The sequence below is a fragment of the Rhinopithecus bieti genome, unplaced genomic scaffold, assembly GCF_001698545.2.
Source record: "Rhinopithecus bieti isolate Rb0 unplaced genomic scaffold, ASM169854v2 scaffold_495, whole genome shotgun sequence".
Lineage (NCBI taxonomy): Eukaryota > Metazoa > Chordata > Mammalia > Primates > Cercopithecidae > Rhinopithecus > Rhinopithecus bieti.
In genome coordinates, this window is record NW_016803120.1 from 664,387 (window position 1) to 677,192 (window position 12,806).

Consider the following 12,806-nt stretch of genomic DNA (forward strand, 5'->3'; position numbering starts at 1 on the left):
GAATGGCGGGAACCCGGGAGGCGGAGCTTGCAGTGAGCTGAGATCCGGCCACTGCACTCCAGCCTGGGCGACACAGTGAGACTCCGTCTCAAAATAAATAAATAAATAAATAAATAAATTTTTTTATTAAGAAAATAAATATGTTAGGCCTAAGTGTAATACCGTCTGTGTTGCAGTTATTTAACTCTGCTGTAGTAGTATGAAATCAGCCATACACAACATATAATTGAATGAGCATGGCTTAGTTCCAATAAAGTGTTATTTATATAAAATCAGGTGCCTTGCCCTGTTGTTATTAATTTTCAAGTGTATGTAGAGTTTCTTGTTATCTTGCTGTTATTGATTTCTAGCTTAATACCATTAAGCTAGAATATACTAGCTTGTTATCAGAGAATACAGTATATATGATTTCAGTTCTTTTAAATTTGCTAAAATTTGTTTCATGACCTGGGATATTATATAGTCTCTTGGCATATGTTCCTTGTGAGTTTGAATGTGTATTCCGCTTTTGTTGGGTGGAGTGTTCTATAAATGTCAGTTCCAGTTGTTGGATGGTTGTGTTTAAGTTCACTGACATCATCCGGGTGTCCTATAATTCACTTTAATTCTATCACTAATTGCTTCAAGTTAATGCAGACCCCACAGGTTACAGTACAGGGCTCAGTCCCACAAAGCCGCCTTCACTTCAGACTGTAGCACAAGCCACTCAAATTTTCCCTGGTTGAGTGTAAGTTTGGGCCTTCCCACAATCCCCTTGGGTTTAATAATTTGCTCAGAATGACCCACAGAGCTCATGAAAGTGCTATACTTAAAATTACCTTTTTATTATAAAGGATATGAATGAACAATCAGATGAAGAGGACTATATGATAAGTTTGTAAGGCTCCCAAGCACGGGAGCGTCTATCCTTGTGGAGCCAGAGTGTACCACCCTCTTGGTACATCAGTGTGTTCACCAACCAGGAAGTTCCCTGAGCCTTGTTGTTCAGAGTGTTTTTTTTCCCCCCCCAATTTCTTTTTTATCTAGCTGAATTTAAGATTTACAGAGTTTTTAATATCCAGAGTTCAGGGCTGGGCACAGTGGCTTATGCCTGTAATCCCAGCGCTTTAGGAGACTGAGGTGGGAGGATCGTTTGAGTCTAGGAGTTCAAGACCAGCTTGGGCAACATACCCAGACCCTGTCTACAAAAAGTGAAGTGAGCTGGGTGTGGTGGCACATGCATGTAGTCTAGCTACTTGGGAAGCTGAGACAGGAGGACTGCTTGAGCCCAGGAGTTTGAGGCTGCAATGAGCTACGACTGCACCACTGCACTCCAGCCTGGGCGACAGTGAGACCCTAAAGTGCTAGGATTACAGGCGTGAGCCACCGTGCCTGGCCTAAATTTTTAATTTCTTTCTTTATGTCTCTTATTTCTTTACTGAGACTTTATATCTTTTTATTCGTTTCTAGGGTGTTCACCTTTATTTCTTGGAGCATTTTTGCCTGATAAATCCTAAATCTGTGTCATCTTGACATTTGTATCTATTGATTGCACTTTCATACATAAATTGAGATATTCTTGGTTCTTTGTGTGCTTGGTAATTTTGGATTGTGTGCCCAACATTAAAAGTGTTTTTTTTTTTTTTTTTTTTTTTTTTTTTTTTTTTTTTTTTTTTTTTAATTTGAGTCTTATTTAAATTCTGTGGAGAATGTTGATTTTTTTTTTTTTTGAGACGGAGTCTCGTTCTGTCACCCAGGCTGGAATGTAGTGGCACAATCTCGGCTCACTGCAACCTTTGCCTCCCGGATTCAAGCCATTCTCCTGCCTCAGCCTCCTGAGTAGCTGGGGCTACAGGCGCCCGCCACCACGCCTGGCCTAATTTTTGCATTTTTAGTAGAGACAGGGTCTTGCCATGTTGCCCAGGCTGGTCTCGAACTCCTGACCTCAAGAGATCCACCTGTCTCAGCCTCCCAAAGTGTTGGGATTACAGTTGTGAGCCACCATGCCCAGCTGAAGTAATTATTTTCTGTGTGACTATGGCACAAACTCAGTATGCAATGGATGCAATGGGTTATTTTTTAAAAATTCTTTTAGTTCCATAGGTTTTGGGGAACAGATTGCAGTAGATTATTGGTTTCAGTTTGTTTTGAATTGTCCTTTATTTTAGTGTGTTTTAAAATTTTGTCTCTTGAACATGCCATCATTCGTTTTCTGAACAAAATGCTAAATTTATTGTGTGATATACAAGGGAGAGCCATAATTGTAGGACGTAATTTCTCTGAATGAAACAAACTGCCCAACCAGGTGCAGTGGTTCATGCTTATGATCCCATCATTTTGGGAGGCTGAGGTGGGAGGATCACTGGAGGCCATGAGTCTGAGACCAGCCTGGACAACATAGTGAGACCCTGTCTATTAAAAATAAACAAAGAAACAATGTTATCCAGGTATGGTAGTACGCTCCTGTAGTCCCAGCTCCTTGGGAGGCTGAGATGGGAAGATTGCTTGAGCCCAGGAGTTCAAGGATATAATGAGCTGTGATTGCACCACTGCACTCCAACCTGGGTGACACAGCAATACTTGGTTTTAAAAGAAAAAAGAAAAGAAACTGCTGGTCTTAAATAGGATTTGAGGAATTATGGAGTTCAGGGATTGGTGAAGTAGGAGTATTTAGGAATTGATTGACCTTTTATTATGTAAATGTGGTTATGAATTGTGGCATTGCTGACTGGTGACTTGCTGAAGTGATATCACTCATTCAGAGCTTCCTTTGATGGGCGTAGGATGGGTTTAACACCAGTTCTGGTGATTACTTGTTGTTATGGTCCTTTCTGGAATTTGGAGTTTAGAACATTTTTTTAAATCATACGTAAAACATTTACATGGTTCCAGAATCAAAACTATATCACAAGATGCATTCACGGAAGTCTGGCTTTCTTCCTTATCCATTCCATCGTTTTTTTCTTTCTTTTTTTTTTTTTTTTGAGACAGGATCTTATTCTGTCACCCAGGCTGGAGGGCAGTGGCACCTTCACTGCAACCTCAACCTTCCAAGCTCAAGTGATCCTCCCTGCTCAGACTCCTGAGTAGCTGGGACTACAAGTACGTGCAAGCACATCTGGCTAATTTTTAAATTTGTTGTAGAGATGGGATCTCCCTGTGTTGCCCAGGCTGGTCTCAAACTCCAGGGCTCAAGCATCCCTCTTGCCTCAACCTCCCAAGATGCTGAGATTACAGGTGTGAGCTACCACGCCTGGCCTTTTTTTTTGCTTTCTATTGAGTAAAGGTTGAAACAGTCTGCAGGCCAAATTTGGCCCACATTAATTTTTTTTTTTTGTAAATAAGATTTTGTTGGAGCACAGCCATACTCATTGATTTACATAATTGTGTATGGCTTTTGTGCTACAGTGGCAGAATCGAGTAACTATAACAGAATACAGTATGTGGCCTAGAGACTAAAATATTTACTCTCCAGACCTGTATTGAAAAAATTTGAAGACTCCTGCTACAAAGAATCATTTTCATTAAGTTTTAGCTTATCTGTCCTTCTTTTCCTTTCTTTTTAAAAAACAAAAGCAGATACTTAAATATACTCAACATTTATCTCCTTTTTCTGCAAAGTATAGCATACTATAAACCCTTTACTGTCTTGCCTTTTTTCACTAAACAATGTATCTTGAAAGTCACTCTGTATCAATATCTTTTTCATTCCTGGACTAGGTTACAGTTTTCATCTCCTTTAGGCTGTATTTTTGTGCTATATCTTCATTTTCTACAGGTATGCTGTTCATCTTACTAATATCCTCTTTTTCTTAGAACGTCGTTGTATCAGGTTTGGTCAACAACCATTTTCTTTGTTAGTATTTATTTCCTATGCATTTTAAGTGCATTTTGTAACATTAAAATATTATTAGCTATAATGATATTAGGCTCTAAGTTACAAACTGTAAGCAGTTGTAAATTAGATACTGTGTCTTTTCAGCAGTATATTGTACTCAGGATAGTCATCTACCTAGTTCAAGTGCCATGACATCATGCTTGCCCTATAATCTAACAATCTCAGTTATTATAAATAATACCTGTGTTTTAACACTATCTTTGTAACGCCTAGCTATTTCACTGGGCATCTGTAATGGCAAGATATGTGGTTTTAAAAAATATGCATTAAACATTTCTGGGTCTTTTTCCCCTTCTTCCCAACAAAGTAGCCAAACTAATGTATAGTATTAGTAGTGCTTCCTGATGTTGGAATGTTATTTGTGTTGATTAGTTAACCCTAATATACTGCTACTATTTTTTGTTGTTGTTTTAGGTTAAATGGAAACCACCCTTGGGAACTGGATGCCTGTGTAACTGTTCTACCATAATCAGTGTATTGCAATGAGCGGGGGAGGAGAGCAGCCGGATATCCTGAGTGTTGGAATCCTAGTGAAAGAAAGATGGAAAGTGGTGAGTGTACATCTCAGAATGTGTATGTGTGTGTGTGTGTGTATACATATCGGGGTAATTTTTGGTATCCTGATAAAAATAGCATTTCATTAGGAAATATTATATACATTACTTATATGCCTAAAGCAGTTATTTACAGTTATTTTTCTATGATTAAGCTCTGTTTATACCCTAATTCTTACTCTTCATGTAGTACTAAATTTTTGAACAAATGAAAAAAATACAGTGTTTGAAATTACAATGAGCTGGCCGGGCGCGGTGGCTCACGCCTGTAATCCCAGCACTTAGGGAGGCGGAGGCGAGCCGATCATGAGGTCAGGAGATCGAGGCCATCCTGGCTAACACGGTGAAACCCCATCTCTACTGAAAAAAAATACAAACAATTAGCTGGGCGTGGTGCCGGTGCCTCTAGTCCCAGCTACTAGGGAGGTTGAGGCAGGAGAATGGTGTGAACCCGGGAGGCGGAGCTTGCAGTGAGCTGAGATCATGTCATTCCACTCCAGCCTAGGCGCTGGGGCACAGAGCAAAGACCCATCTCAAAAAAAAAAAAAAAAAAAAGCAAGTCCATGACTAGCTCTTTTTTTTTTTTATTAAGGAAAATTGTAAGTATACATAGAAAATAGAGACTTATATAATGAACCTCCATGTACTCATGACCCAAGTTAAATAGTCATCAATGTATGATTAATCTTGTTTCATCTCTCTCCCAGAATATTTTGAAGTGATATTTAACCTTAGCATTTCTTCTGTGTGTACTTCAGTATGTATCTCTAACAAATAAGGACTTACTTTTAAAACCATAATCGTGATACCATTATCATACCTTAAAAATAATAATTTCTTTCTTGCTGACTCCTCCCCCAAGGTTGTGTATCATTTTGTCTGTTAGCCTGTGGTATTTTCAGCTACTTTCTACTGTTATAAAATACTGTAGTAGTACTAAAAACAGGTAATCATTTCTTAATATCACCAAATATAATTTTAGTTTTCACATTCTCCTGATTGTAAAGTATTTTGAACAGTCTGAATCAAGATCCAAATAAAATCTGGATATTGTAATTAGTTGCCATCACTTAAGTTTCTTTTCATTTCTAGATTCCTTCCTCTTTATTGTTCTTTTTTTCCCCTTACGATTTATTTACTGAAGAAATTAGGTGATTTGTCTGTAGAATTTCCCATGGTTTGGATTTTGCTATCTGCTTCCATTTGATGTTAACACGTTTCTCTGTCTTGTGTATTTCCTGTAAATTGGTAGTTATATCTACAGGCTGGATTAGATCTGACTTTAGGTTTGTTTTGAGATGGGGACATCTTTTTTTCATAAATGTTATTGTGAGCCTTCACTAGGAGGCATATAATATCTTATTGTCCATCTGTCTATCTTTTTTGTGGTGGTAACACTGTTGATGATCATTGCCTAGGTCTATTATTTAGGGATTGCGAATTGGTGATATTCCGTAATTCATTTATTAGCTGAAATGTATCTGTAAGGACAGGTTTTTTATCATCAATTATTTGATTATCTTGAGGTACAATTTGATTAGGAAAACAAGATAAATACTTGTTTCTCTTTTTTAATTTACCAGTTTTCAAAACAATGAATTGGTTTTTTGCCATTCTCCAAAAGTGATCAATTAGATTTGTTTTTTAGTATAATTAAGAAGGATGTAAACAAATTTGATGTGTTTCAGTCCATGGTAGTTATCCTTATAAATGTTTAAATTGTCTTATTTGACTAAGGGGACACACTTCACATTGTCTTCTGAGTTCTTTTGACAAGATCCTAATAGTCTTTCGATGACTTTCTCTCCCTAGACCTAGAATCTGGCATCTCTCTAATACTACTCATTTCTTTAAGGAACTATTTTTGTTTTGGATATATTTAAATATTTTTTTATTGCTACACAGTCCACCAAAGTTTTTTTCCATTAGTAGGTTTTACAAAGCTATTTTAATGGTTCCCTTAATTTATGAACAGATTGGAAAAAGAAGACCCTTTAGAAATAGAATTTTTATTTTTTATTTGTATGGTACAGTGTGTTTTACTGATTAGGTAAGTCAGTAGACTTTGAAAATTTACTTGACCAAATATAAGAAAACTATCTCATCATCATGGACTGGTGCAGGGAGATTCACCAGTTGCTAATCTTTTATGTAAGTCAGACCTGAGTGTTGCTTTGGTGAGAGGATTACACTAAGCACTGTGTTAAGGCTGGTTTGTTCTCCAGTGGACATATCAAAAGGTGACAAGTGGAAACTCTTAATTGGCATGGTTCCCTTGTCCTGGTAATTAGAACTAATATATCTGAGGAACTTATCTCCAACATTTGGGAGGGCATAGGGGCATTTTTAGTTAAAAAAAAAAATGACAAGCTCATTGTTACAGATGATGTTTTAGTTATTTATTGTTATGTAACAAACTACATCAAAATTTAGAAACTTAAAACAATCATTTTATTTTGCTTGCAGTTTTGTGCCTTAGGAATTTGGGAAGAGTTTGCCTGGGTGATTTGTCTCTTAGCCATGTGGCACTAGCAGGATTGTTTCAGTTAGAGGATCCATTTAGAAATGGTTTCTTCACTCACTTATCTGGTATCATGGGGTTCCTTAGCTCTTCACCCCCAACTCCCAACCCCCAACCTGGTGGCTTGTTTTCTAGGGCATAACCACGTGGCTGTGGCTTCTCAGGATGGTCCCATTTCTTTCTTTTTTTTTTTTTTTGAGACGACGTCTTACTCTGTTGCCCAGGCTGGAGTGCAGTGGCGCGATCTCCACTCACCACAGCCTCGCCTCCCGGGTTCAAGCGACTCTCCTGCCTCAGCCTTCCGAGTAGCTGAGATTACAAGCGTGCACCATCACACCGGCTAATTTTTGTATTTTTAGTAGAGACGGGGTTTCACCATGTTGGCAAGGCTGGTCTTAAACTCCCAACCTCAGGTGATCTACCCGCCTCGACCTCCCAAAGTGCTGGGATTACAGATGTGAGCCATTGCTACCGGCCAGATGGTCCCATTTCTTACATGGTGGCTAGCTTTCAAGAGACAGGAAATGGAAGCTACCAGGCTGGTTAAGGGCTGTCCTCAGAGCTGGCACAGTGTCACTTTGCCCTATTCTGTTGATGAAAGCAGTTAAGGGGAAAATGGACTCTATGCCTTGATGGGGGAGTAGCAAGGTCACATTGCCTTCATCAGTGTGAAAGGTTTTCTTCACATTGAAGAAGAGCAGGGATGGATGATATTATTGTGCCTATTGTTGGAAAATACAATCTCCCACAGACCTTACCTCTATTCTTCCTGTAATCTGTGTACCCCAATCATACTAAACTGCCTCTCTCTTTGCCTCATAAACCTTGATAATTTCTTAGGGCTTTATCAGGCCAATTAAAAAATGCTCTATTAATGTTTAAATGGCATTATAGGGATAGAAATAGACAAAGAAGCAAGAACATTTACTTCAGCCTAGATGTTTTATTCTGTCATTTAATAAGGTTTTTTTGTGAGGTAAAACATGAAGCTGCGTCTACCAGTCCTTAGTTAGAAAGGAATCTGTTTGGTACTGTGTATGAGTTTTCAAAGCTACACTAGGTTTTATGTAATGGGCAAAATATAAAGAATCATAAGTATATCAATCAAGGCCCATGAAGGAACAATTTATTTAACTGAATGCCTCTGGGACTTTTTTTTTTTTTTGAGACAGAGTCTCACACTGTCGCTCAGGCTGGAGTGCAGTGGCGTGATCTCTGCTCACTGCAACCTCCGCCTCCCGGGTTCGAGCGATTCTCCTGCCTCAGCCTCCTGAGTAGCTGGGATTATAGGCACGCCCCACCACGCCTGGCTAATTTTTGTATTTTTAGTAGAGGCGGGGTTTCTCCATGTTGGTCAGGCTGGTCTCAAACTCCTGACCTCGTGATCCACCCGCCTCAGCCTCCCAAAGTGCTGGGGTTATAGGTGTGAGCCACCACACCTGGCCACTTCTGGAACTTTGTAAAAATCTTGAACTTATCCTGTAGTTTCATGTAGTATTCCTTTCCCATCACCAAATGACAATAAAGCAGGATCAGCCGAGTGTGGTGGTTCATGCCTGGAATCCCAGCACTTTGGGAGGCAGAGGTGGGCAGATCACTTGAGATCAGGAGTTTGAGACCAGCCTGGCCAACGTGGTGAGACCCCATCTCTACTAAAAATATGTAAATTAGCCAGGCATGGTGGCGCACACCTGTAATCCCAGCTACTGGGGAGGCTGAGGCAGGAGAATTGCTTGAACCCAGGAGGCCGAGGTTGCAGTGAGCCAAGATCATGTCACTGCACTCCAGCCCTGGCGACAGTGTGAGACTACCAACTGAAAAAATTAAAAAAAAAAAAAAAGAAAAAAGAAAAAAAAATAAAGACGGATTATGGCTCACATGTGCAAAGTAGTAAGTATAGGATTATATTTGTAAGTTAGCACTTTGCCAAATGCTCTGGGGGACACAAGGAAATAGAATAGAACAAATGGCCATCTCTTCGAAGAAGCTTAGTTTCTCTGTAGCAGGATAGGATATTGACAATGGAAAGTTAATCAACATGACAGTTTAAAAACAAGGTATTGGCCGGGCGCGGTGGCTCAAGCCTGTAATCCCAGCACTTTGGGAGGCTGAGACGGGTGGATCACGAGGTCAGGAGATCGAGACTATCCTGGCTAACACGGTGAAACCCCGTCTCTACTAAAAAATACAAAAAACTAGCCAGGCGTGGTGGCGGGCGCCTGTAGTCCCAGCTACTCGGGAGGCTGAGGCAGGAGAATGGCATAAACCCGGGAGGCGGAGCTTGCAGTGAGCTGAAGTGAGCTGAGATCCGGCCACTGCACTCCAGCCCGGGCGGCAGAGCGAGACTCCATCTCAAAAAAAAAATAAAATAAAATAAAACAAGGTATTTCATGGACATAATTTGAAAAATACAAGGTAATAATACAAGTGATATCTGAGCTCTGGCCCGGTACCTGAGGTATGGCCCGGTAAAGTGATTAATTGAATGATTAAACAAATAATTACCGTAGAAATTCAGAAGATAAATTAACCTAGATGTAGTAATCCGTGATGATCAAGTGGAGAAAGAGGTCGAACATGGAACTGGGGCGTCTTGAGCTGGTTAGTATTTAGAACTCTGTGCCTATGATGACTTCCTACATTATATCACATCCTGGATGTTGGATAATGTGATAAGGAGACAACCTAGTTTCAGGAAATGGAAAATAATTGCTGTGTCTAGCTTGAAGTATCTACCCCCACAACCCAGCTTTCAGAGCCTACAGGTGCAGTTGCCGCTGACTCTTCAGAACTTGCTTATGATACTCAGACCAGCATTCTCATATTCCCCAGTTAAGCTAACATATTTTATCAGAGAGAATAGTGTTTGTTGAACTTGCTTAAATTGATTAGTTTTTACTCTTTTATGAATAAATAGATGTATAGTGAATTCTGGCATAGTTTGGTACTGGAGTTCTCTGCCTGCTCTGTGAACCCTGTTAGGTACACCTGAGAGAAGGGTAAGTGGTGGTGAGAGGGCTGGGTGATTTTGTAGTGTTTTTTGTTTTTTTCGTTTTTGAGATGGAGTCTCCCTGTCACCCAGGTTAGAATGCAGTGGCAGGATCTTGGCTTACTACTGCCTCTGCCTCCTGGGTTCAAGCAATTCTCCTGCCTCAACCTCCTGAGTAGCTGGGATTACAGGCATGTGCCACTGTGCCTGGCTAATTTTTGTATTGTTTAGTAGAGATGGGATTTTACCATGTTGGCCAGGCTGGTCTCGAACTCCTGACCTCAAGTGAGCCTCCCGCCTCAGCCTCCCAAAGTGCTAGGATTACAGGAGTGAGCCACTGCACTCAGCCAGGATTTCATAGTTTAAAAAGTCTTCCTTAAAATTAAAACAACAAATCTGGTTGTTGAGTGGCATTTGTAGGAAGAGATTCTTTCAAATACTGTATTGTTGGTGACATTTCTGATGCTGGCTGTCAACCAAATTTTAAAATTGTTTGTGGGTGAAATAATTTCGTTACTTTTTTGTGGATAAACCTGTGGGGAAAGGTTTTGATGTTATTTTCAGGCCTATGTTTTCTTGGCATTTTATAAAACAGATTGTAAAATTATACATTTTCTAAATATAAGAGATCAGTTGCTTTCAAGTTAGAATCTTCTAGTAATTTTGAGTGTGTGTGTTCTTATTTTCTGTGCAGTTGAGAAAGATTGGGGGTGGGGGCTTTGGAGAAATTTACGATGCCTTGGACATGCTCACCAGGGAGAATGTTGCACTGAAGGTGGAATCAGCTCAACAACCAAAACAAGTTCTGAAAATGGAAGTTGCTGTTTTGAAAAAGCTGCAAGGTAAGCCCTTTGTAGAATATACAATTTATGATTTGTATGATAATTTATAATTTATTTGTATCTACCTGAACCTTAATTACATTCTTTAAGTACTAATTGAATGTACTGGTGTCAGCCGGGTATAAATACGCTGAGCATTTTTCTCTTGGAAATTTTATAACTAGTTAGTAGTAGTAGAAATATGTAATTACTTAGAATAATTGGGCTTTGGGAGTTCCTTTCACGGAGTAAGGATGAGAGAGTGTGAATTAGCAGAATTTTTACTGCTTTGGAAAGTATTGTCGTAAGTCTGCTATTTGCCTTTCTTTTTTAAACTACCAATAACAAATACCTCTGAGTTGTCTCTACTCATGTCTTTGGATGTTAAATGTGTTTTAATCACAGTAAGGAAGCTGCTTTCAAATCACACTGCGGGATGGATTAAAAATAATACTGTTGATTACGTGTTGATTCATATTAACTTCAGTTTCAGAAAGTAACTGTTTCTGGCCCTGTTGTCATTTTTGAAGTCCATTTTACTACTTGGGCCCCATTTGTTTTTATTATAAAATGAATAATTTTTTTTCTGACATGAATCCAGTGGTATAAAACCCTGAATACATTGCTAGTTTGTGTTCACCTTTGTATTCTCAGCTTAATGACATACTGTCTGGTATTACTTATATTTAAATGTTTGATCTGAAACAAAATTAAATAGGGATGATCATTTTCCTTTGCCCCAGGCATATCCAAGTTTCTCTACCAGTTGACTCATTTGATTAGAGAATGATGCTAATAAAATTATAGATCTGTTTTATAGTCATTTTAGCTCAAACTTAGCTTCTCCACAACATGGTAAATCAGGAAAACAGTGGATAGATTAGCACCCATTGTCAATACTAGAAAAATAAATAATTGGAGAAGAAAGAATAGGTAAAAGGATGGCTCTCTCTTTTTCTGACCTTTTCTATTTTCTCCCCATTTCTCTTGAGTTGTTGTTCTCAACTCAGTGGTGTAGAGGTTACACACAGGTACAGCCAGACCTACATCTTCCTGGGTTGCACAGATCCCAGGATACCTGTGTTACTCTCAGCCAAGCCCATGAAGGTATGTCAGCATCAGCTTAGTGTGGATAGTGCCACTTCACCTTTCTCCTACTTGGCCCCAAGGAGATGCTTCCAGGTGAGGCAGGTTACAGCTTTGCTGCCCCTTCAGGAGGTTCTTCTGCTTAATTTGACTATGGTTTACTCAGGATTCTATTTGATAAAGCTTGAAGATCAGTTTAGTACCTTTTATGAATGAGTTAGAGACCCTTGGATGCTAGCTCTCTCCTTTTCTTGTATTTTATTTTTCACGTTATTAACTAAAATATTTTTCCTATCTGCTTATAAACACATGACATCCCATTCTTAAGAACCCTTCACTTTCCAAAAATAAATTGATTTTCAATCTTCTGGTCCCTATTTCAGTGAGGCAGTCCTTGACTCTCTTCTCTTGGCTTCCTAACTTATGCCTCCTGCATACGTATTCCTCACAACTTCATTTTGTTGAGGGTGCTTTGTAATCTGGACCATTCTGATAACATTTTTATGGGACTGAGCTGCTCTTGCTATCATGTTGGCATAATGACTTCTTACTGAATGATCCCAATGAAAAGGCTGAGTGTAAGGAAAAGGTATTTAACCAGAGGCTAACCCTTCATAGGATTAGTTAATTTTAAATTGATGTTCAATTTTGATAGCTGGGATACGGGTTTTTTTTTTTTTTTTTTTTTTTTTTTTTTTTTTTTTTTTTTTTGTTTTTTTTTGAGTCAGAGTCTTGCTCTGTCACCAGGCTGGAGTGCAGTGGCGCGACCTCAGCTCACTGCACCCTCTGCCTCTGGGGTTCAAGTGATTCTCCTGCCTCAGCCTCCTGAGTAGCTCAGACTGAGGGCACATGCCTCCACACCCAGCTAATTTTTGTATTTTTAGTAGAGATGGGGTTTCACCATGTTGGCCAGGGTGGTCTCGATCTCTTGACCTCATGATCTGCCCACCTCAGTCTC

General features: G+C 39.4%; 1 protein-coding gene across 8 annotated transcripts in view; it reads left to right on the forward strand.

The window, feature by feature from the left end:
• TTBK2 (tau tubulin kinase 2) overlaps positions 1 to 12,806 on the forward strand; it is a 181,863-nt gene that overhangs the window by 37,712 nt on the left and 131,345 nt on the right. For 6 of the 8 annotated variants that reach the window (XM_017858979.1, XM_017859127.1, XM_017858920.1 and 3 more), the window contains 2 exons: positions 4,292 to 4,428; positions 10,636 to 10,783. In XM_017858979.1, the coding sequence (XP_017714468.1) occupies positions 4,360 to 4,428; positions 10,636 to 10,783 (217 nt within the window). In that variant the 5' untranslated portion in view covers positions 4,292 to 4,359. Of the gene's footprint in view, positions 1 to 4,291; positions 4,429 to 10,635; positions 10,784 to 12,806 lie in introns of those variants that run through there. The other 2 variants (XM_017859197.1, XM_017859252.1) reach the window with 2 other exon arrangements.